Source organism: Lutjanus erythropterus, chromosome 4 (assembly GCF_056507025.1).
Source record: "Lutjanus erythropterus isolate fLutEry1 chromosome 4, fLutEry1.hap2, whole genome shotgun sequence".
NCBI lineage: Eukaryota > Metazoa > Chordata > Actinopteri > Lutjaniformes > Lutjanidae > Lutjanus > Lutjanus erythropterus.
The window spans coordinates 48,192,849-48,217,240 of NC_139320.1; the positions used below are offsets into that span (position 1 = coordinate 48,192,849).

Below are 24,392 nucleotides of genomic sequence, written 5' to 3' on the forward strand. Positions count from 1 at the left end.
CCACCGTCTCTTACCTTGGCTTGGTTTATAAGAAGCCCTACGAAAGTTGACACCAGCACCGAGCCCGACATGCTGCCCTTCCTCCGCATCTCCTGCTTCAGGAACGGGAAAGCGGCTGCCGGCGGCTCCTCGGGTACGGTCACCGTGTAGGACTGTCGCATGCTCGGCATGCTGGCGGAGCAGTGAAGCGGACGAGCCGGCGCGACTTATTGTTCAGACGACAGGCGGAGGGTTTTCTTTTCTCTGCTCGTGGAGCCGTTTTCTGTTGCAGGAATTAGACGGTTCACTCCGTTTCTGATAGGCTCCCTGCCTGTTGTCATTCATTCATTCATATAACGGCAGCGACCTCGCAAATCACGCCGAAAAGAGGACCTGTGGCTTCCCCTTTAAATCACTCTACTTCCAGTGTAATAACCCAGTGTGGAGCGAAAAAGCACCGGTGAGGCGGATAAATGATGACAAAGAGCTCCTGGCTGCTGAATCATTATACGCAGGTGTAAGCGACGCGGGTGTCCAGTCACTAGTCAGTAAATGGTAATAAATATATATTGTGTTCCCACTCCGTTTAACAGGACTGGAGGTCCGCCTCCTCTGGCTCGGGTAAAAGTCGGCCTACAACAAACGTCAGCACCGCCTCCAGCCGCGCTGTCTACGTCAGAGTCCATCCTTCTCCTCCACGCTGCTGTTACCATCTGAAGGACTAATGCTGTGCTCCAAGGAGACTACTCATCTCCATAATGACCACGACACACAATGAATTTATATCAGCCTGCTTTCTGTGCCACAATACACAGCAGACAGCATGGACATTCCTCCATAGATACACACTGCTGTATAGATGTGACAGTAGGGGTGTACAGTTGCTGAAGAACCACCCAGTGGTTCTAAATTTAGAGGCAGCAGTCCTAAAAAGGGTCTTTAATGAGGTTCCGGTGATTCACAGGCAACACAAACAATAGGCCTTTAGTAGTAATTTGTTTCACTGTCACAATAAAAGGACACAGAAGAATAAATGGCCTCCATGCAGAGTCTAGGGAACTATCAAATACAGTTACAGCATGTTAATTATTATTATCTGAGGTTCCAGAAGAGAAAATCCAAGTCATATTCTGAATATAGGATTTAGATTATTAGTCATAATTTAGTAAGCAGAGGTGGTAAAAATGTACACATTCTGAACTCAAGTAGAAGTACAGATATGTGGAAGTATGATTCAACTTCTTTACTAAAGTAAAATGTAATTTCTCATCTTTTTATGTTTTTTATGTCATTCTTTGTTGTTACAAAGTTTGTGTTTGGTTGTGCCGTTAACATTGGTATGTTTTTTTTTAATGTTGTTTCCATCTTGTTGCAGCTTTTACATAATTTCCGTCTTGTGTCTTTGTTTTTATTGTTACCTCTTTTACCTCTGTTGTTTTTTTCCTTGATACATTTGTCATGTGTGATATGCATCGATGGATATATCTAGGAATCGTATTTTGTATGTGTTATTGTTCCACCCATTTAGGTTGAAACCAGTCTTGATGTTGGGAAGGCAGGGCACAATACTGAAAAATAAATAATCAATTTCCCTTAAATGCATTAAAAATAAACTAACAATCTGTTTTGAAAATGTAAGGAGTGCAAAGTACAAATATTTGTGTTCAAATGTAGGGGGTAAAGGTAAAAAATAAATAAATAGAAAAACAAATACTTAAGTAAAGTACAGACACCAGAAAAATCTACTTAAGCACAGTAACAAAGTATTTTTACTTAGTTACTTTACTTACTTTAAATTGTCATAATTCCTTTGTCTAAAGGCTGAACTGGCTTAAACCCTATGATTTTCTGTACATTGTGTACTCAGGCGTACATTTATGAGTGTACCGTATGTGGCAGTGTCTATGTGGAAACAGTCAGAGGCAACATTCAGGACATTCAGAACACGGCAGGAATTGTGTATAATATTGATAAGTATGTTTTCATGAGAGCTGCAACAATTAGTTGATTAATCAATAAGTTGTCAACTACTAACTTAATCGCCAACTATATAATCAATTAATTGTTTTGAGTTATTTTTTAAGACAAAATATCCAAATTCTCTGATTTCAGCGTCTCAAACGTGAATATTTTCTGATTTCTTTACTCAATGATAACAGTAAACTGAATATATTTGGGTTGTGGACAAAACAAGACATCATCTTTAAGGTCATTTTGCCACAGACACGGGTTTTACAATTTACCTAACTTGAATGTTAATGAAACAGAAAAATAATGTGGATGTGCTCCAAAATTGCCTCAAATGGCCTTTGGCTACAAGTAGTTACTCTGTGGCCACCAAGTTTTATCCACATACTGCAAGGCTTCTCCAATGCAATGTTACAGTGTCACAAAACATTCCATTTCCCTCGCGCCACATTCTATAAAACAGCAAACAGCGCTTGACACTGGCTAACTACTGATATATTGGGGCTACTGAGGTATGGGTGTACTAAGCCTACTCAATCTGCTAATGTGATCCTTACAGAGCAAACAGAGACACAAAAGGCCACCAGTGAAAAAATGAAACAGCAATGAAAGTTTAGGAGTAAATTGAAACAGGAGTTTTGAGTGTCTAGTAACGGGATGTAACGTGCTGCAGTGCACAGCCAATTTCTTCAGCTACACCGGGAAGTCTAGCTCATATGTCAAACAATGCCCTCAGGAATCATCACAATTCATGGGAAAATGGACAAAACAAGTTTCACAGTTGAGGAAGGCTGTGTTAAGTTGCAATAATTTGTCTTTTCTGTTACATTTGGGCCAACAGAAATGTACTTGGCTACCAAATTAGGGCTTGGTTGCCTGTGGGACCAGTGCTTAAAACTGTCCCTGAAATGGGCTTTTCTTTGGCCCGTGTTACACCCTTTCACCAAGTGTCATGAAAATTGGGCCAGTAGTTTTTCTTAAATCCTGCTGACAAACACACATAACGTCCTTAGCGGAGATAATAACAACAACAGTGGCATTGACTAAAAAACATTCGCTCTTGAGGGACCCACTGGTAACTTGTTTACAGGGTTTCCCCTTTTAAATGCTAGAACAAACTCATCCTGTACGCTCTCTAAAAAACATCTTGTTGATTGCTTTTTGAGGACCTGGAAGCAAAATTTGGAAAACATGCAAATGTTGCATCAGTGTTTTTTAATTCTTTGACACTGGTCAGGTGATACACAAGTGTTATTGAATGCAGCTGAGGCAGAAGCACATGGTAATGTGCTGTTATATGAGTTGTCAGTATTTCAACAGTCCGGACAGTCTGAAATTGTTGAGGAAATATTAGGCAGAGCAGGTTACAGTACTGCTGGTGGTTACACAAGCACCTGATGACACTGTTAAAGGTCTTGAAGGACAGATGAACTATGATGTCAAAGCCTTTTTTAAACTTAAGTTTCCAAACTGATATGGCTAATTAGTAAAGTCAACATAATGTGCCTCACCTCCAAAATTACAGGAAATATAGTTCAGGGTCACTAAAATACCTGTCATGTCTTGAAAGTTGGCCCTTTGTTTCCTTTACCTCAAAGCTACAGACCAAAATCAATGTGACATGCATTTCTGAGAAAGGACTGAAATGTACTCTTGAATGTGTGGAGTGAAAGAAGTGCAACATGTCCCCAACAGCAATCTCATGACCCAGGCTCAAGCGTGTGTGTGTACACAACAAACAGCCAAGGAGCACATTCCATTACAAGGCTAAACATGTGCGTGTGTGTATGTATGTCTGAATGTCTAAATCCTTGAGGTGGGAAAACTACAACGTGAGAGAAGGGGGCAAAGAGTAAATGTTTGTTTTCTGATATCTGAAGCAAAGAGCTAAGTACTGTGGTATTAAAATGGGACAAAAGCAGTCTGTTATCTAGGAGAAGTCAGAGTACAATTACCTGGGGATTGCTGTTCTATTCCCTAAGCTAAATTAGGCACATTAGACAATCTCTTCACTCAAGTGCTTAAATTTAACCTAGCTACAACAGATTCCTTTGGACGGCAATTGAAACAATTCATTGTTGAAGGCAGACCTGCGTCCTTATTATACATTCCTCTGAGGTACACAGCATTCTTTAACTTGCTTGCACTGATGCTAAATGCTGACATCACTCATTCGTAGCATGCGGGAGAGTTCAGGAGCGTATGTGGGAGACTACCAGAACAGAATGAAGTCTTCTGTGTCCCGATTCAGAACAGAATGAAGTCTTCTGTACAGTCACAATAGTCTGATAAAGTCTGAAGTTGGCTACAAAATTATTATGCTAGCAAAACGAGCAGCTATTAGTGTGTCTGACTGACTGACTTGTTTGTTTCGATTAGACCTGGTGTTGCTAAGGCCTGAAGAAATATCTAAATGCAATTATTCTGACTGATAGTGCAACTGCATTATGATTTGTGATGCTACAGGAAATTATAATTTTTACATCATATTCTCATTTTCATTGAAAAACACATTAAAATGATTGTGGTATGTTATTTTCTTAGCTATCTGTTCTAAATAAAGATATTTTCTGAAGTCTAGAGAATGATGTGTTGATTAGAATTGATTTTTGACACACATTTCATCTTTAACAAATATGGCACATTCTGTGATTTCGATACAATTTTGATTAATTGTTCATCCCTAGTTTTAATAAGCTCATTATTAGGATGTGTGGGTCTAAATCAGAGGTTTTCAAAGTCTGACACTGTGGGCTTCACCTTAGACAAACAACAACAACAACAACAACTGATAGGCCCTATATAATATATCCTCAGGACAGAGTCATATTGAATTAAAAAAAAATGTGTCATGTCAGTGTGTTCATATTTGGCTCTCTTACAACCCCTTCAAATATCCTGCACTCTGCAAAAAGGCATGCCTCACAGTTTGAAAACATCTGGTCTATATGAATAGAATTTAAAAAATTAACAAATGTATTTTCTATTGTCCTCAGCACAATAACTGTACCTAATGGTGCCCTTACGGTACTAGCTTTTTTTCTGCAGCTTTCATTATATACAATATATGTAGTATTTGTACATTTTCCAATCCTGGAACCACAGATTGCATAACTGGAAATGGACAACATGAAAGCTCCCTAAAAGTGAAGCTAAAACATCTCGATTGCCCTCTGGTGGCTGGCTGCAGTACTGGTCATAAATCTAAAATATCTAATACAATATATTAGTATTGTATTATATACTTATAATCAACAAGTACGTGTCAAATTTTTTCCAAAGGATGGTTTTTGTCATTTGAAGTAGTTGTTATCACACTGAGGTATGTGCAAGTGTTCATTTTTCTGATCAGTTTGGGTTTACTTACTTATTTGATGATATAAAAAGGGGGTTTCGTGCCATGATTGACAGCTGAGCTCTCTTCATGATTGAGTCATGCAGCTGTGTGGGCGGGAACCTGAAAGCATGGCTCCAACTCTAATCACTACTGGTCAGACTCAGGCTCCAAATGATGTCACCAGTGCAAGATGACAGTGGGCTTATCCAGGATATTTTGGATTCAGTTTTGTGCAGTAGGAGGAAGTGGAGTCCATCTTTAATTTATGTCATTGCTTGGAACCCATTGGCTATCGTCAACAATTTAGCCTCTGGGGGAAACAACCAATGTTTCAGGGCTTCCAGTGTAGCCAGTGGATATCTGGACAACAGAGGAGTTCCTCTTCCCTGCACTATTCATTGTTTACAGTAAGCAATTTGAGGTGCAAGAATGGAGCTGGAGATGAGAGACAACATCTATGGCTAATCTCTATAAACAGATATCTGCATATGAATGCTAATAGTTGTTTTTAAAAAGCTAAATTGTCATCAGAAATGAGCTGGTGAGTTCTGAGATTGCATTTTAGCCAATGTGTTCTTCCTATTTTGCTCTCCACACAAACCAAACAAACAACAACAACAAACATGATTGGCCAGTACTGCTCATAGTCCAAATGGACTACGAATGAAAGAACGAAAAACAAAGCAGCATGCTGAATGTTTCCTTCTTCCATGATGCTATTTCAAGGTCTACACATCTCATTCATCTAAAATATATGTTTTATGGTTTGGCTACAGACTAAAGAAAATGACAGCTTTAGTTCAACCAAAGAATTAGCTGCACAATCATACACTGGTGTAGGGGGTGTGAATTTATTTGTGCTTTGAACACAGCGGCTCTGAAACAATCAGAAAATAACATTTCGTTATTCTGATTACCCCACTTCCACCACCAGAAACACTGACACAAACTACACAAGCTACTTGGTTTTGCAGCATAAACTGCAAACCAGCCAAACATTGAAGCTGGATTCACAAATAACAGCAGAAATAAACAAGTTTGGTGATTTTTGTCTTGACAATTCAAAAGTACTGCCAGTGAAGATTATCTAGTCAAACTACCACTTCCAAGGGAGTCCTGGTAGCACCTTTGCTGCACATCATTGTTCCACTCCCTCACTCCCTGTTTTCTGTCCTCACTTTAGCTGTCCAAGTCCACAAAACATTAGGTGACCCACAAAGCAAAGCTCTTGATCTATTGGTAAACCTCCATCAACCTTCGAGTAAAGTTATGAGCTTTGGGTAGTGACCAAAAGTGGATGATATAAGAGTCCTGAGCTATTGGCGAGCCTCATTGTGCACAAGTGGGTGGAGGTCTTGGCAATTTGAGACAAACCGCAGAGACATGAGGTGGTTTAGACAGCTGATACTGAACTCTACCTGGAGCAAATGGCAACATAATGATTGTTGTTTCCTTTATGGAACAGATATATTGAGAGAACTGCAGAAGATGTGTGGGATGTCAAAAAGGCCATCTGGGCTGCTGCCACCATGACCCTGACCTGGATAATGCAATAGTCTGAGCTATAATAAAGATTAAAGGACAGTTCACCCCAAAATCATTTAAAAAATATTTTTCCTCTGGCCTGTCGTGCTATTTATTTTTCTAGATTGTTCTGGTGTGAGTTGCCGAGTTTTGGAGACATCAGCCATAGAGTTTTCTGCCTTCTCTCCAATAAAATGGGACTACATGGCACTGCTTAAAGCACCAAGGAAAATACATTTGAATAATTCAACTCCAATGTCTCTTTCCAGAAATTGTGACCCGGTTACTCAAGATAATTTGCAGACCTTCTTGTGAGCAGTTTCATGTAGAAACTACTTTCTACTTTCTACTTACTTACTTCAGAGAAGTAGTTCTGGTGGATTGCTCACAACGTCTATAGCTTCACGACTCTGACAGCACATAGTCTGCGACTTCTGCCCTCTAACCAAGGCAGAAAACATCGGAGAGAATGAGCGAGAGTGAATGAATGAGAGACAAGGAAGCGGAGGCAAATATGTATTTTGAAAATAAAACTTCAAAATAAAAGTCTTGGAATAGAAACACCTGAATGCAAAGAATTCACAATATAAAATAAAGTTATTAGTTTCTTTCCCAAGACAAAGGTAGGTAAAAGCACTGGTCTAGGTCTTGTGAGTCAGACTAGCGTAATGTTAAAATAACAACACGCTTACCCACAAACTCCACCAAGCAGATCCGACAACTGAACTGCTAAAGCACTGGCCCCTTTTTTGTCCAAAACAAGAACGAACTAAACCTCCAAATCATACCAGACTGTGTTTTTTTTTAATCAAACCATAAGCTGTCTGACCAAGGTGGTGAACTGCGAGTCAGACAGTCTAAAAATATTGTTGACTCAACAGAAAGTCTAGACACAAAGCCTGAGCAGAATAACTCGGGGCAAAATCAAGACAGCTTTCACTCAGGCATGCCACGCTGGCATTACTGCGCCTGTTTGTTTGTAAGAGCCAAAGAGCAACAGTGCGAGTGAAAGGTCAGTAAGTTTGAGTGAAAGAACTGTCTCTAAATGCAAGGTGGGGGAACAAAGCAGCTCATCTCGGGTTTATAAGTCACGCACCGTCCTGAAAACTTAACAAGTTTGGACAGTTATAACAGGGTTGGACTGAGTTTGAAGCTGACAATCAGACGGGCTGTAAACAAGCCAGTGAGGTTATCTAAACTACTTTATTTGGGGTTAGAACTGAATGAACCTGTTATGCTGGCAAAAATACATCATTGCACAACTATGAGAAAGTTTGGGAAATGGTTGTATTCTCCTCTTCCAGATACGTCTGACTAACCTGAGAAGTTGTTTACACCTGTATGATAGCCTGAACGCTCACACTATTAGACTTATTTTTAGCAATTCTGAGATCTCAGCAATTATTTTGTTGAGTACAGTGTTATCACAACTGGTAGAACCAATGGCCAGAGCTAAAAATAAAAATAAAAGCTGTAATAAACAGTAGTTTCATTCAAAGCATGGCTGTAAATCTTATGCTTAGTAAAGCCATAGAAGTGGTTACATCAGATGTTTTTATCTTGTATGAATATCATGCATGATGAGCGCGGGAAAAAACAAGAACAATAGTCATGTTAACCAGCTTGCCTTACTCATAAACATGGCACAAGATGAACAGGACCATGTGGCACCAGCAGCTGCTATTTTTGTGTTATAAGCTTGGACTGTGTTTACCTTGTTTTGCCAATTCTATTTCAAGACACCCTTCGAGAGAGGCACAAGTGAGTTTAAACTTTCATATTAAGACCAACTAGCCATAACAGAGAACAAGCGCCAAGTGAAGCTGTTCTCTAGTCATTCTGTAGGACTGATATCATCGCATTCACTGGACTGGTAACTTGATCAACACTCACACTATAGCTGTATTGAGTAGAGCTTTGGGAGGAGAACGAGGAAGTGATTATTTTCATGGGAAAACAAAGAGAAGTTAAGTGATGATCAAACTGGGGTAGAGGGACATATAGTTGTTTGTACCCCAAACAAGACCAATGACTAGAAAGCTGATGTTTGGGTTGGTGGGTGTTATTGAAAAAATGTTGAGATTTGTAATCCTCATTTTCACTAATGGTAAGTTGATCTGAATTCATTTGTAACTGCTCCACATTAAACTGACTGATCCTTGCTTGTGTTGTATCAGCTCTCAGATGTACGTCGCTTTGGATTAAGATTGTAAAATATGTTCAATACATCTGAAAGAAGCTCTTGTATTAAGTATATTTTTGTACATGTCAAAAAATTCTCAAGGGACCTTCTAACACAAGTACGTACAACTGAAAAACGCCAGAGCCGATTAATTGATTTGTTAATTGAAAAAAAATATTTTGATAATCGATTAATCTGCATTTTGTGAGTGAAATGGTGAAACGTTCAGGTTGTAGCATGTGGAATATGAATATTATTTCATCTTCTGTGACGGTGAACTGAATATTTCCATCTTGAGCCATTAGTCAGATAAAACATGATAATTTTAGATGTCATCTCTGACTAAACGGTGAGATGGCTAGGTGATCACTATGGAATGGAAGGCGGAGTCTTATAAGAGAAATCACCCTGAACATGATGACGACAAAGCACCGCTCACCACCACTGCCGCCGCCTGAGGACAGCTGACCTAATATGACATGATGAGAGGTCACTAAGTGGTCACAGCGGCTGTCATTCTGACACTTATCAGTCATGAGATCATTCCTGACATTTTCCCCTGTAATGCTTCAGCCGACACGAACGCCCACACACACACACACACACACACGCACACGCACACGCACACGCACACGCACACACACACACACACACACAAATCTTTGACACATACTGTTCTCTTGCTTTGAGGTATGCTTGCTGATAAGTAAAGAACTGCTGACTGAGAGCTCTCTGAATAGAGTTTATGCACTGGGATCATCATTGAGTATCTCCACACAATCAAATCCAGATCCAAGCTGGGGCTTCAGCTAATCATTATTTTCTCTACTGATTAAGGCGCTCATTTAGTCTGTAAAATTTCTAAAATAATGATACATAATCATCAAAACTGAGTTATTTTTACTTAAACAGTACAACATTTTTTGAAATATGCTCAAATGCTTTACATGCTACAAAATATGCTTATTTGCTTTTTTGAACTTAAAGTTGACAAAGTTTGATGAGACCGTTGATACAGCTCTCATGCCTGTATACTAAATATGTAGCAGAAGTTAGCAGTTCGTTAGCTTAGCATAAAATACAGACCGGAAACGTGAAAACTAGCTAGACTGGTTCTGTCCAAATGTAACAAAGCATCATCTTAAAAGCACCTCTAAAGCTCAATAATTAAGACTATGGTGTTTTTTTCAATTCATACAAAAAGTGAAGTGCAAAAACGCCAGTCTCTGCTCACAAAAAAAATAAATAGAGCAACACATATCAGACCAAGTGAGGCTGTAGTAGCAAAAGTTAGAGGTGCATGCAAGTTATTCTTTATGAATTTCCAAAAGGTTTTTGCATGCAGAAATGAGTACAACTGTCTAAACTGGAGCCATACACTGTATTTTATTTAATTGGCTGATCAACAGTTAGAGCAGGTTGTTCCCCCCACAGACTCAGCGAAGCTCAGGCTGGTTGCAGGAAAGCGGTAGGAGTGCAAGGCGAGTGCAACATCGCAAACTGACAATAACAAGCACTGATGAGTTCTACGCTGTAAGTAGATCAGCTGTCAATGGAAAGTTAAGGCTGTTATCCTGAAAACAAAAGCCCACTGCTCAGAAAATACACACTCTGGACTCAAGTGACTGCCTGTCTCACTGCCTGCCAGACTCCATTAACATTTTGCTCAATTTAACCATTATAAACGCTGATGCTTTCTGCAAGATTATCAGTGATTTCTTGGGACTCCTATACAGATGCATACTGATTCGGCGAACATTCAGCATTAATTTGAACTCTAACTAACTTGAAGTTCTGGCCCGGAATAGAAACTTCATAATGTTTATTATATTTAATAATGATAGCAAACCTTAGATAGATATTCGTGTACAAAATGCATCACTGAGCCTCTTCACTGACTTGAAAACTTCTATTCTTCTTGTGCCGTGTGAACTTGCACTGTGCACTTGAATGACTCCAACATGTGGAAGAGAGGAGCTTTAACAGTATGAAGGAAGCCTGGTGTTTTAGTAGGTATTGCCTGCTGCCATCATGAGATATAATGGAAAAAATAAACCCAGCTGTATATTTTTTAATCAGTCAGATGCTCCTTTCAGCTCATACAAGTCTCCATTCAGACACAGATTACTGTGACCTGACACAGCCTACAGAATCATTACAGAATCCTGCGCTCTCCTGAGTCCAACATGAAGATCGCTTTATCACCAGAAAGTCTAACCGACTCTTTCCTCCAGAGGGTTTTGCAAGCTTGAACTTGACTTTTATTCTCATTTCACCTCTCAAATAATCAACACCTATCCATCATGCAAGGACAGAGAAGTACAGGGCTTTAACTGGATGTCACCAGCTGGGCTATTTGTCCTGTTAATTAACCCCAGGCCTCTGTTGCTCCAGGCACGTTTAATCACCGTCTTTCCCCCAGGGCTGGGCGTCTGCACTGATAAACATTTTGGAGCACAGTCTGAAGAAAGCAGCCTCAGTCAGAGTCCTGTTTGACACTGTGTTATGTTTTCATGATGGTTATATGTTGTACTGAACATTTGGACGGTTGAAGCAAGACTATACAGCTTTTGCTAAACAGAAACTACTGCGACAACTGATATAAAATAATAAACACAGGTGTTAATGATATTAATTAAGATCTCGTACAGGTGGTGTAGCAGAGCCTTTCCAGTACAAGAGCAGCACGTGTCTCTGTTTGGACTAAATGGCATGGAACCTTAATTAGTATCATTGGTAGCACCTGTGTGTACAAGAGCTGCAACGATTAATCAGTTAATCCATTATCAATCAGCTATTACATTTATCAACAATTTTCATAATTGATTTGGGTCATGTTTTAATAAAAACTCGGTACTCAGTAACACTTCACAATAAGGGTGAATTAATCAACATCGTTTAATGATTAGTAAGGAAATTAACTATGGCATTAATTCATATACTAGTTCACTGGTTCCCAACCTGGGGTCTGGGACCCTTTTAGGGGGGGCGCCAGAAATCACAGGGGGTCCCTAAGACTTTGTCTGCTCTATAGTCAGAGGAAAATTGGTTGGGAACCTTGGCATTAGTTAATAGTTTATAAAAATGCTCTAAATTTTACTTAGTACCATAATGAGTATTGACTAACAGTTAATTAATGCTATAATAAGCATTACATTCTGTTAACAAATGTCTCTTGCTAATGTTTATTTATAGCTTACATGCAAATTAGGGTACTAAATATTATTAGTATATAGTTGATAAAAATGTAGCATATGAAGTTAATGAAGAGAAAAAAAAATATTATTACCTGGTGGCATCAAGCTATTAAGAACAACTATACAGATCTTTTCACAGATGGTCTCATCAATTTATGTAGGTCATGTAGAGGCTTCAGTAATAAACTGACATGCTTTCATAACCAGTTAAAACCTCCTTGCAGTAGTTTTAAAGCTAAATCACTTTTAAATGAAATTCAGTTCTAGAATCTAAAAGATTCTGAATGTTATGTAGCCAAATCAGCCCTACATTTGTGTATCATTTGTCAAAAGCATATATGTGCTTGATCCAAAGATGAACAATAATGTCTGTATTTTGTCAGAATTATGTAAAGCAGGTGCTGAACTGGCTCCGATTATTTTCTTAATTAACCCATTCTTTGTTTTATCAATATAATGTCATTACAGAAAGAAAAATGTCCGTTATTTTTTTCCAGAGTCAAAAATGACAACATTAACTGTTTAATTTGTCCGCCCTACAGTCTAAAACCCCCCCAAATATTAAATTTTCAATGATATAAAACAGAGAAAATCAGTACATTCTCACAAAGGAGAGACTGGAACTAAAACATATTTTTAATTTTTTGCCAGAATTGATTTTAAAGTATACTTTTTCTGTCTATTTGCTAATCAAATGGGCCTTCCTTCTAATGAAGTGACCGATCCTGAAAAAAGAATTGTTGGAGGAACGTGAACAAGTCAGCAGAAGCTTGTGCTCATCACTTCAAAAGCACATACAGGCAGATATATTAGTCGATCAATTGATTAATCGATTAAATTAGATATTTTGATAATCAAGTAATTGTTTAAGTCATTTTTCAAGAAAGAGAGTGTGTGGTAACTTAAATTGGAGAAGTGAATGTGTGTTTTATGCTAGTGATATTTTAAGAGATGTTTGTAGTTTTAAATAGGTGAAATGCACTTTCAAGTAAAGATTTAACACAAATTCTCCCTAATTCTCTTCTCCACTCTCCCCATCCTCCTCCACTCATGTAAGCAGTTATCGGGACTAATCCTGAGGGGAAGTGGGTCAGTTGTGCTTTCTGACCTGCACAGAGGAAGCTCGGGTCATTAATACTGAGCTCAGAGACGAGGCTAGTGGCCTGAAGACCCGGCTCATCATTCTGAGAGGTGTAAGCCAGCTAATTGCAGGGTTAGAAGGGGTCAGGTATCCATGCTATAGGCTTCTTTGTCACATGACCATGAAACTACTTACATGCACCAGAATAACGACCTCCGGTTTAAATATGATGAGCTTCTTATTATTTAAATTAAAAAAAAAGAAATTTTGTAAGTGCTGAATAACTCAAACAGTCTACAAGAAATGTGTTAAAGCCATGAGAAAGACTAACATGTCTGGTGCATTATTAGTCCAGGTATGTTCCACAAAAGTGTGGGTCAACACCACACAAACTGCAACATACAGTAAACAAACTCAGCTGATTTTGTGTCCCCAAAAATATTAAAGAATTGTTGTGAAAATGGGATAAATATGATTCTACCAAAAATGCTTTTAGTGCAGGCATTTTGTGAGAAAAAAGGTACGAGTCTTAAACACAAATTACAACAGAAAATCTAACAAATGCTTATTGCTCATAAAAAGATTGAAGAGACCCAATTGGTGCTTCAGAAGTGTTTCGTAACAATAACCTAGTATCACTTTTTTGCCTTGCTAATAATTTAAATTCCTATATTACTATACATGTATACATGGCAGTATAAATTAACACAAATCCATGTAAACCTTGGCACTCATTAACATAAATTTAAAATAAAATTATTTCACTTAAAATAACACTTTATATCACTTTCACTGTGACTGGCAAATTGGCTCTTGACATTAACATTGATTAATGCTACAAAACAATAAACCTTGTAAAACAAAACAAACCACCTAGGTCAATTTGACCCAACTACGCATTTAAGGGTTGATTGTGTCCACCACTTAATCCCACATCAGACAAGAAGACATACACAAATTAATTTTTTAACATGGGTGGCAATAGCAAATTGTGGTGTCAACAATTTCAGCATTTTTCAGCACTTTCCCCTACTAGGATTTCTTTTGACGTTTAAGGACATATACATGAGACTAGAAAAGTTGAAATTCGAGTTTCTGTTGCGCTTTGTGTGGGTCATGTCTTGCAATGCCTGCACTGCATTTATAAACCAGTGCACTGAAATTAATTTGAGCAACAGTGCCCCCATTTGGTAAAAAAACAGCATTAACAGAAGCCACAGAGCATTATGGGGCTTTACCATGTGTGAAACTAAAGAGATGAAACCAGTGTGTGTCTGTGGTGACGACTGCATCTCTGACTCTGTGCAGTCTTACTCAGCCCCTGGATATTGATCCCCCTGGAGCAGTACATCCTCAATAAAAGCTTCAAGCCAGCATGTGAAGGAAAGAACAGAGGACATTCTCTTACCATGGAGTCCCTGGTGGGGGAGTCGGACAGACCGTTACTGCTCGGCTCCCATGTCGAAGAGCTGTATGCTTTGCTGCTGCTGCTGCTGCTGAAGGCCTCCTGGGTGGAGCTCCGTGAGAGGGCCTCCTGAGTGGAGCTCCGCGACAGGCCTGAGTAGGCCGGGCGGGAGCTGGCGCCAATCGAGTTGGCCACATCGCTGGTCCGACTGCGGTAGCTCCGCAGGGCACTGGTGGAAGAGGACGGGGTGGAGGAGGAGGTGTCACTGAGGCCCAGAGAGGCCAGGTCCCTGCTCAAGTCACTCTGGGATACAGATTTTCGTCGGTTGAGCGAGATGCTGGAGGCCACCGGTGAAGAGGAGAGGTAGCTGGACTGGGCCGAGGACGAAGAGTAGGAGCTATAGCCGGTATAGGCCGCCCCCCCACTCAGCCCTGACCCTCCATAGCTCTTGACAGGGGTTCTGCTGAGGCTCTCGCTCCGGCGGCTGCTGCTGCTGCCTCCGAGGATGTCGGTGCGTGGGATGGTGCGACCCCGGTCGCGGTCGGGGTCCGAGGAGGTGCTGTAGTTGCGGCTGCGGGCGGCGGAGCTGCCCAGATAGCTGGAGGAGGAGTAACCTGAGGAAGCGGCGGAGGAGGACGTGGGGGACTTGTAGGAGGACAGCCTGTCCCGCTCGCCGTAGCTAAGGCCCGGGGTCAGGGAGGAGCTGTAGGAGCTGTAGTGGCTGGTGTAGGAGGGGCCAGCGTAGCGCTTGGCGGTGGAGGAGACGCGGGACATGCTGCTGCTGCTGCTGGTTTCTCAGCCACAGGGAGGGAGAGCCTCTGGAAGACTGCATCGACTGCAGCCACAGCAAAGAGACACGAGTATTAGTTCATCAGCAACAATCAAATCAATACTTACACTCAATGTAGGCAGCAGTTAGGACATCATTTATCCTGCTTCACTGAGCAGTAATCTGCTTCTAAAGACACTAAATGATTCAAGAACTTTTTGGCATAATATCATGAGAACATAAAACCTAAAGTGAGATATGTTTGGCTTACTGGGCAGCATATGACCAAATACCACATAGTAATCCACACTGATTCTATTCTTTGTCCTGGTATTTAACCTTTTCCCCTCCCTGACATGCACGCAGCATAAACTAAACATCTGAAAGCTGGGAACCTGAACATTACTTTGAGATGCAGTTCAGTGCTGTGTGTCAAGTTTTCAAGTCAGAAATATGTGATGAATATGTTTTGGTTAGGTGTATATTCACATTTTTAAAGTTTAGGAAAGAACTACACAATAAGCAGCCTGGCGGCCAAACTCCAATCCTGCCCTTTGATAATTTGTAAATATGAAAACAACCTACTTCAAAGTTTATGGGTGTTTACCAGGGGTGTCCTGATTCTCCAAATCCATCATGCGATATAGGTCACCATTTTATTTAATTTTTCAATTTAAACATTTTTTTTTTATCTTGCCCTAATAGTTATGCCACTGTTAGACCATCATGTTTTTATTTGCAAAGACAAACAAATCATTGGTTTTATATCCTGACAACTGTCATTTATATTTTCATTTGTTTATTTGAAAAGATCTATATGGTATCAAGTGTGATATGACACTTGTTGTCTTTAAAGTGTTTGTTTTTTTCTTCAGATTCATGCCAGATGTCACAAGCAGGCAGGGGTGGAGAGAAAAACAAATACTCTACTTCGATTCATTAGTTGAAACTGAGAGTCCATCTCAGTCGATATGTTATTTGTGAAATTGTGACACCACTAATGTTTACATTGTTTAATCATGAAGAGCATAACTTTATTAGGCTGATGAGCCCATTCATTGGTTATATTAGAGGGATAGTTCACCCACAAATGAAATTTCAGTCATTATCTACTCGTCCTCATGCGGATTGAAGGTCAAGTTTAGTTTTTTATTCCACAAAACACTGCTGGAATTTCACAGGAAAACAGCGTTGCAGAATCTTCTAAACAATGGAAGTGAATGGTGACCAGTTTTCAAATGTAAAAAGTGATTCCCACCTGCAGCCGTTTGCTGTATGTGAAGCCCTCTGTCTAAATCATATGATATCAGTACCATCACTAGCTTAAAAACTGGGCTCATGTCACCGTGCAAGTTTAAGAGTAAGGAGTAAGGATTTCAGCATTTTTCCATCTTTTACGCAATTTTCTACAAATCATATTTCCTTTACATTACTGCAACACATTTGCAAAGTACGCTTTAGCGTTTTAGATTTTTCAATGTGTTTTTCACAACTGTCGGGACACCATTAGCTGCCAGTCAGTGCACTACGCTATCAAAATCAACTTACAACAACTTGAAACTTCCACCATTTTGATACTCTTATCAGAGACAACATCACGTCTCCTTCAGCTGTCAACAAAGTTGAAGCTATTTCTGCGTGGTGCACGATGCAGCAGTAAGTGCAAATTGATCTGAAATGTCTTCACTCCATTAGTCTGCAAAGATAATGGAACTTTTTTAAACTTTAAAGCCTTGATTTACTTTGCACTTAGGCAAAAAAAGCAGCTGATAGTTCACCCTCCCACATGCATTTCAAGTCTTTCAAACTCCACAGCCACAGTTTTTAATGCAGACTTTGTGTTAGAAATATGTATTTTGTTGATACCAGCTGATATCGCTCTCAGACCCAGACAGATGGCCTCAATACCAAAACATTGTTCCCATCTGGCAATATTGCTCCAGTGTAACAATTCTATTAAATATTATGACATCTTTGTCATCTTATTCAGCTTTGACTGATTTTCCTTAGATGATGTTTTTTCATTAACTTTTAAATTTCAGATTTGTGCAGAAATGTGATATTATGTTTTGAAGAAGACCTTTGGGACCATGTTTTCATGTAACACTGTATGTGTCCTACCACGTCAGGTATGCTGATTGTAAAATGATCACCACCTATGAAATGTCTGATCCTCTGACGGAGGTCTTTGTGACCTGTGTGTGTGAATATTTTGATCTTTTTCATCACTCGTTTTGCATCCAACATCTTCTCTTTTGTGGTAGCGTGGAAAGCCTAAACCGAGATTACTCAAGAAGTCCTTAAGGATTTCCATGTGGCTGTGTCTATCTAGGGCCCAGTGATATTCTTTAAAGGAACGAGTACTTTTCATGTTCCTTTTTAAACTGTACTTCTGCTCTTTACTCAAGCATATTTTCTTATCCTGCAATAATTTTAGTTTTTTACTTTACTTGTCATTTATACCTTTGTTACAACTAATCTGCTCTAAATGCAGGGATTGACTGTGGAGAGTGTGCAAGGAGCACCTCTACAACTTGCGCCTGCCTGGACGCGATGAGGACGGAGCAAAACCCAGAACAAAAGGCAACTTTCCAACACCAATCCCTGGCCACACTTTTTATACCAAACTGTAAAAAAACAGTTACAGATGAAGTATCTGCTGTGCCTTCAGAAAAATACTTAGATCTCCATGTTTAAAAACTCCTCCTCTAACCTCTACATGCACACTGAAGTAAGTTGCACATACTGTGATAATGTAGTTAGAGGATTTTGTTATTTAACTCTTTGCTGTAAGATAGGTTTTCTGTGTTTTAATGTACTATATCAAATGTAACATGCCCTTATGTTGTTGTACTTCACAGGTGAAGGGCTCAAGTTATATGATGATGATTGATGGAGGATTTTGTTATTTACATCTTTGCTGTAAGAGATGGCCTCCAAAGATATCCACAGTGTTGGTTCTTCATCTCAACACAATGCAGACAGCACTAGATTCCAGCACTTACATATCCTGCCTGTCTACAGACTCTTACAGCGCGCGGCTGGTTACTCAGGCCTGGAGTCTCCGAGCATAGCAGAACGATGCCTACAACATGGATACTGTACCATGAACCCGGATCATGCAACTGTGTGGAGCGTGATATACAATCCAGCAGAGACATATCTGTAGTGACACAATTAGCTCTAGCGAGCACACTTGCTGAAACACTATTTAGGGATGATCTAATGCTCCAGGAAGGCACAGCATCTCCTGCTGCAGTGGTTCTCAAATCCTCTCACGTCAAGGACCCCTAAACAGACCCAAGTTAGACCCCATCTTATAGGATTTATGCTCGTAGATGTTTTATTACAGAAAATGTTTCTTCTGTAATTTTAATATAGCTGCAGTGTTTTGGGCATTAATTTTAGTTTTGTCTGCCATTCAGGTATTTTTAAGGAGAAATCTGTAATATATTTACTGTAATAAATCATAAAAAGTAACTTCAGAGATCAAGGAAACGTTCATTTGAAATACTGAGCTGTCTGACAACAACACTAGAGCCGCAGTGTGCCCCTTTTAAACTTCTAGTCCACTGCTCTTTGAATGAGAACATGCCTGGTTATGAATTATAAGAAATCATTCATAATCCTGTAGAAGGAGAAGATGTTTATAACAAAATGTTAATGGAGTTTGGCAGGCAGTAAGACAGGCAGCCACTGAACTCAAAGTCCAGGGTGTGTAGTTTTCAGGACAACGGGCTTAACTTTACATTGACAGACAACTGACAGTTATAAACAGCTGATCAACAGTCAGTGAACATTGTCAGTTTACAATGTTGCGCCCATCTTCCTGCGGCCAGCCTGAGCTTCTGTCAGGCTGGGGAGGAGAGGCGGTGGGAAACAACTCACTCTAACTATGGATCGTATAAGATTTCAACCTATTTAATATACAGTCTATGGCTCCAACTCACTCTTTGGACTGCTGTGCTCATTTTTGTATGTGTAATTGCCACATATTGCTCCATTAATTATTATATAATAATTAGACTTGCACCGATTAATCGGCAATGCTCGGAATCGGGCCGGTTTTCACATGACTGGCCTTGACCGGTGACCGGCCGGTCAGCGTCACAAATCCGGTTCTGTGCCCGTCATTGTTACACACATGTTCTGCACGATGGTCACGTCATGCGCGCAGCAGACAAACTGACCGTGACGTCAACACAGCGCTGATAACAGCTACACACTCAGACACACGTCTGCATGAAGCTGGTGTCAGAGACAGATTCCAAGAACAGGATAAAGAGAAGACAGACAGTCTACAACGAGACAGAGCAGCTGACAATGTCGCAAAACAGCCGTAAACTCTCTCGCACTTCAGGCTAATGCTAGCAAGCTAGCAGCAGACTGCTGTTCACAGAGGGACAGTTAAAATCCACCTACTGTTCTGGCTGAAGAATAAACAACCTGTGTTGATGCGTCTCCTCAAACATTTTCTCATCCAGACTCCTTTAACTTTTGTGTTTGTTTTTCTCACAGCAAAGTTTTACTTCAAACTGTTGCACCGCGTTAGTCTCCGGTTTGTTTACATCCGCTTCCACAAAAGATCACGTGAAATCGCGTCCCACGAAATCCCGCGAGATGATCTCGCGAGATCACATTCACCCAATTCAGAATCTTAATATAAAATAAGGCCTGGTTGTAATCTGGATGATTTTGGAGAAAGTATTAAATTAATATTTAATAGTCAGTGTCTTATTATGAACATATTTACAAGAAAAGTTGCAAAAATGTTTGTGAATGCTGTCAATCACAGTTCTTAGAAAGACTGAAAATCGGAACCGGCCAAAATCGGAATCGGTAGGTCAGACCCCTTAAAAATCGGAAATTGGAATCGGCTCAGAAAGTTGAAATCGGTGCAAGTCTAATAATAATTATTTCTAACGCATCTGGCATTCCACCACTGCTATTCATAACAATAAATACAGAATGGAAACACTTGTGTATGAAACTAATCATACATTCTGTTAATTTGTTACTTATGGATGGAATAAATTATTCCTTTTTTGTGGGAACCCACCGGAACCTCTATATAAGAACTACTGTTCTAAAGGGCTTTAAAGGGACAGATTTTTCCTCTTACTTGTAGTGCTATTTATTTATCTAGATTATTTTGGTGTGAGTTGTAGAGTTTTGAAGATATCGGCTGTAGAGATGCCTTTTCTCAAATACAAGAGAAGTAGACAGACGGCACTCTGCTTGCGGTGCTTAAAGCACCAAAAAAAATACATTTGAAAAACTAGCAAGCAACTATTTTCTTTCTGCAGTAGAATCTACCAGAACTAAATTCTTTCTACTAGAAAGTAAATAGTTTCTACAAGAAACCGCTCACAACAAGGTCTGTGGATTATCTTGAAAACCTCAATAGCAGAGTGCATCTAGTTTCATTTTATTGAAGAGAAGGCATCTCTTGAGCCGATAAAACTCTGCAGCTCACGCAAAAACTATCTAGAGATAAATGGCACTAAGGTAATCTTTTTCAGAGGGAAAAAGGTGAACTGTCCCTTTTAACCCCACTGCAACCACATCCTCTTACCAACGTCAATCTCATTGTGAAATAAAGGAGATAAATAGAAAGATGGAACAGAATCTCTCTCGACTATTTTGACATCTCAAATTGCAAATCCCTTCTTTCACAGGGGACCAGCCCACCCCTCCTCTGTCCAGTCCGTCCCTTGGTATAGTGTGTGTCCCCCACACAGCTATAATGGGAGAGTCCAGCTGGGGTGTTGGAGGTAAAGCCGGGCCGGCAGCACAGTGTGTTCCTGCGCAGCCGACGCAAAGAGAGGCTCTTGTTCACATGCACAGCAGCAGCATCTGAATAAATAAAAGTATCTGGTGTTGCTGATCCGTGTTGAGTTCAGTGAGAGAGGCTCCTATTTCTTTAATCTGTCTCTCTCCCTGTCCTCTCTTGCTGTCTCTCCTCCTCCTCCTCCTCCTCCTCGGCACCCTGCCTTCTCTCCAAGTGCACCTACTTCTCCTCAGTGTAATTTCCCTTCCTTCTGGGTCTCTATCGCTTTCTCCCTCTGCCTCTCTTTCCTCTCTCTCTCTGTGACCACAGGCCTATCAATAATTCAGCATATGGATCTGGAGTAGGCAGACAGGCAGCGCGCTGGAGATAGGCCAACACACACTGCTGGCCAAAACACACAGAGGCAGGCCAGCGGCTGTGGCCATTCAGTTGAGTACTGCTAAGCCGGTCAGGCTAACAGCACCAGTAGCAGACCTTACAGCTAAAGCCAGGCACAGTCCATGTACGAGCAGGTTTGTTTCTATCATTTGGCAGCGGTGGTGTTCAGAGGGTTATTTCGGTTTTGGCACTGAGATGCAGATGGCAACAGTAAAACACGGACACTGTGTCTCTGACATCAGCCGTAATTTTCTGACGGGATTATGCCTGGGTCTGGATTCGGTCTCCACCACCACTTTTGTCAGTTACTGGAGCCAGAAAATGACCAAGTTTGGGTAATGTGTCGGGCAGCTGGACTGAAATGGGATAAACAACTGGTGTGGTAGTTTGAGTCACCTGTTTTACTTGCTTGAGGGCACAAAATTAGCACCAGGCCAAACGCTGGCAAAATATGCAAGTGGTTGGTAGAACTGCACGCCCCAAAAAACAATGGCAATCTAATAAGTGGCCAGTAAAATCTAAACATTCTTTAAACATTTGGATGGCAGACAAAAAAGATAATTTTGAACACAAGAGAAATAAGGCCACAAACATGCCGTAGAGCTGAGATTAAATGAAAAATGCCCCAGTCACTGTGTGCACCTATTTTAACAATATATGTCCAAAAACAAACAAAAAACCCACCCAAAAATCCACTTCTTTGTATTGCAAAATCATGCTTTCATCCTGTAAGAATATATCAGCTTCAACCAACCAATGTCAACCAATAATAATATCACAGATGAGCACAGCCATACATAACATCCCACAACCACGCCTCCATTTGGATGAAAACAAGCGCTGAAAAAGGAGCCAGTCAGTCAGTGTGTGTGTGTGTCTGTGGCAAACACTTCATCACAGGTTAGTTAGTGAAGCTACTGAGATGTTACATGTGTGCTGATTGTGTCTGTAGATCGAAGTGAATCAGAAAAGACTCTTAGTGATGGTGTAACTAATGTTTTTATTGTGAAAAACATGGCTCTGCTATAAAATACCTGTTTTTTTTAATTAAGTTTGGTTTAAAAGTACCAAAAAAGCGAAATAGAGTGTCTTAATAACGTCAAAAAATGACAGATGGCTGAAATACATCACCTGAAGATTCAGTAAGGCAGGTGTGTCAGGTTCGTCAACTCTGATGGAGGCAGACTGAAAGGATATCTACTTCTTTGATTTTTTGTAACAACACAGATTGTCGATCAATAACGACATAGCATAACTGTTCACCTGACTGTGCCAGACAATTTGGCAACCTAAAGGCTAGAAAGCAATACGTTTTCATTGTTTTAAGTGTTTAAACTGGCAACGACCTAAAATTAGAGTTGTTGTTTTTACCCAAAAATGGGTGGGGGCATGATGCAGGAGCAAAGTACCCAGATGAGTTGCTCTCATCTAAGACATCCACCCATTAACCAGTCTTAAACTTTTATAGTCAAGACACAGACACGCCCACTTTTCACTGTTCATATCAACTTCGTCCCAACGTTATGTTATGCCTGCCTGTCTTTTACTCACGAGTATGTCACAATATTAGTAGCTGGATTCTGTCAAAATGCCGTTTCATCTGAACTTTTAAGACTAAAAGGTGACAAGTACATGAATCACCAAGTCTTTAACATTAAATTCTAAAATGTCAATCAGTAGTTTTCTGCATGGTAGCTCCCCTCACTGCTGAATGAAAGCACCAACAGTCAACTTGAGGCTCAGCCGTGATATACTGATGGTTACAAATGTAAACGAGAATCTACAGAAGCAAACCAGTGTAACAACTCAGATAGAATTTCCGCTAATTTCTGCTAATTTCTGAATTTATTTTGAGCTGAACCCAATTGAGCCAGCATCAGACTGAACAAAACCGCAGTGGCCTAACATCACAAAAATTATTTTTCCTCTTACCTATAGTGCTATTATTCCATCTAGGTTATTTTGATGTGAGGTGCTGAGTTTTGGAGAATATAATGGAACTGCACTGCACTTGGCTTGTGGTGGTCAAAGTGCCAAAAAATACATTTGAAAAACTCAGCAGCAATGTCTCTTTTCAAAAAATCATGACCCAGTTACCAGACTTTTCTGTGAGCAGTTTCATGCAGGAACTACTTTCTTTCTACTGAAATGCACATCAAGGTCAGTAGATGATCCCTGATGGATGGATAATAGCACTACAGGTATTAATATTAGTATTTAGTATCTTTGATTTTGGGGTGAACTGTCCCTTTAAAGGCCCTGAATTCTTGCTGTGAGTGACATGGTCCTTCACAAACACACAATCTTCTTCCAGTAGTTTTAGTTGATTCACATGACAGAGGGCGGGGCTCAGCTGGGAGGAGAAGATGCCACATACCGATGATAGCAACAATCAGGATTTAAATACAAACTGGATGACAGCAGGGTTGTATGGTTATGTTGCCAGGCAACTGTCAGTCAAATAGGATCAAATCCCACTCACTCAAATAAAGCAGATCAGCTGAGTTACTGGCTTTTAAAGGGTAATTTTACCCACGAATTCTGCTAAAACACAACATCTTTAATAAATGCAACTGCCAACGTATGCACAGCTACGTAGTGTGTGACACAGAGAGTCATGACCATGGGGGTATTAAATCTGGGGTAGGCAGTTTATCTTTAGTGTAATTGGGCAAAAGTTCCACAATAAGATTTCAGTGTAATGTAATTGCAGAGGTCTGAGGGAAAACTCGACTTCTGCTCCTCTGCTTGCTCTGTTTTCAGGCTTTAGAAAGTCTATCC

The 24,392-nt window shown here is 40.2% G+C and overlaps 1 protein-coding gene across 5 annotated transcripts in view; it reads right to left on the reverse strand.

The window, feature by feature from the left end:
• usp2a (ubiquitin specific peptidase 2a) overlaps nucleotides 1-24,392 on the reverse strand; it is a 67,231-nt gene that overhangs the window by 29,106 nt on the left and 13,733 nt on the right. For 4 of the 5 annotated variants that reach the window (XM_084718194.1, XM_084718196.1, XM_084718193.1 and 1 more), the window contains exon 3: nucleotides 14,677-15,508. In XM_084718194.1, coding sequence (XP_084574320.1) covers nucleotides 14,677-15,447 — 771 coding nt within the window. In that variant the 5' untranslated portion in view covers nucleotides 15,448-15,508. Of the gene's footprint in view, nucleotides 1-14; nucleotides 569-14,676; nucleotides 15,509-24,392 lie in introns of those variants that run through there. The other variant, XM_084718197.1, reaches the window with a different exon arrangement.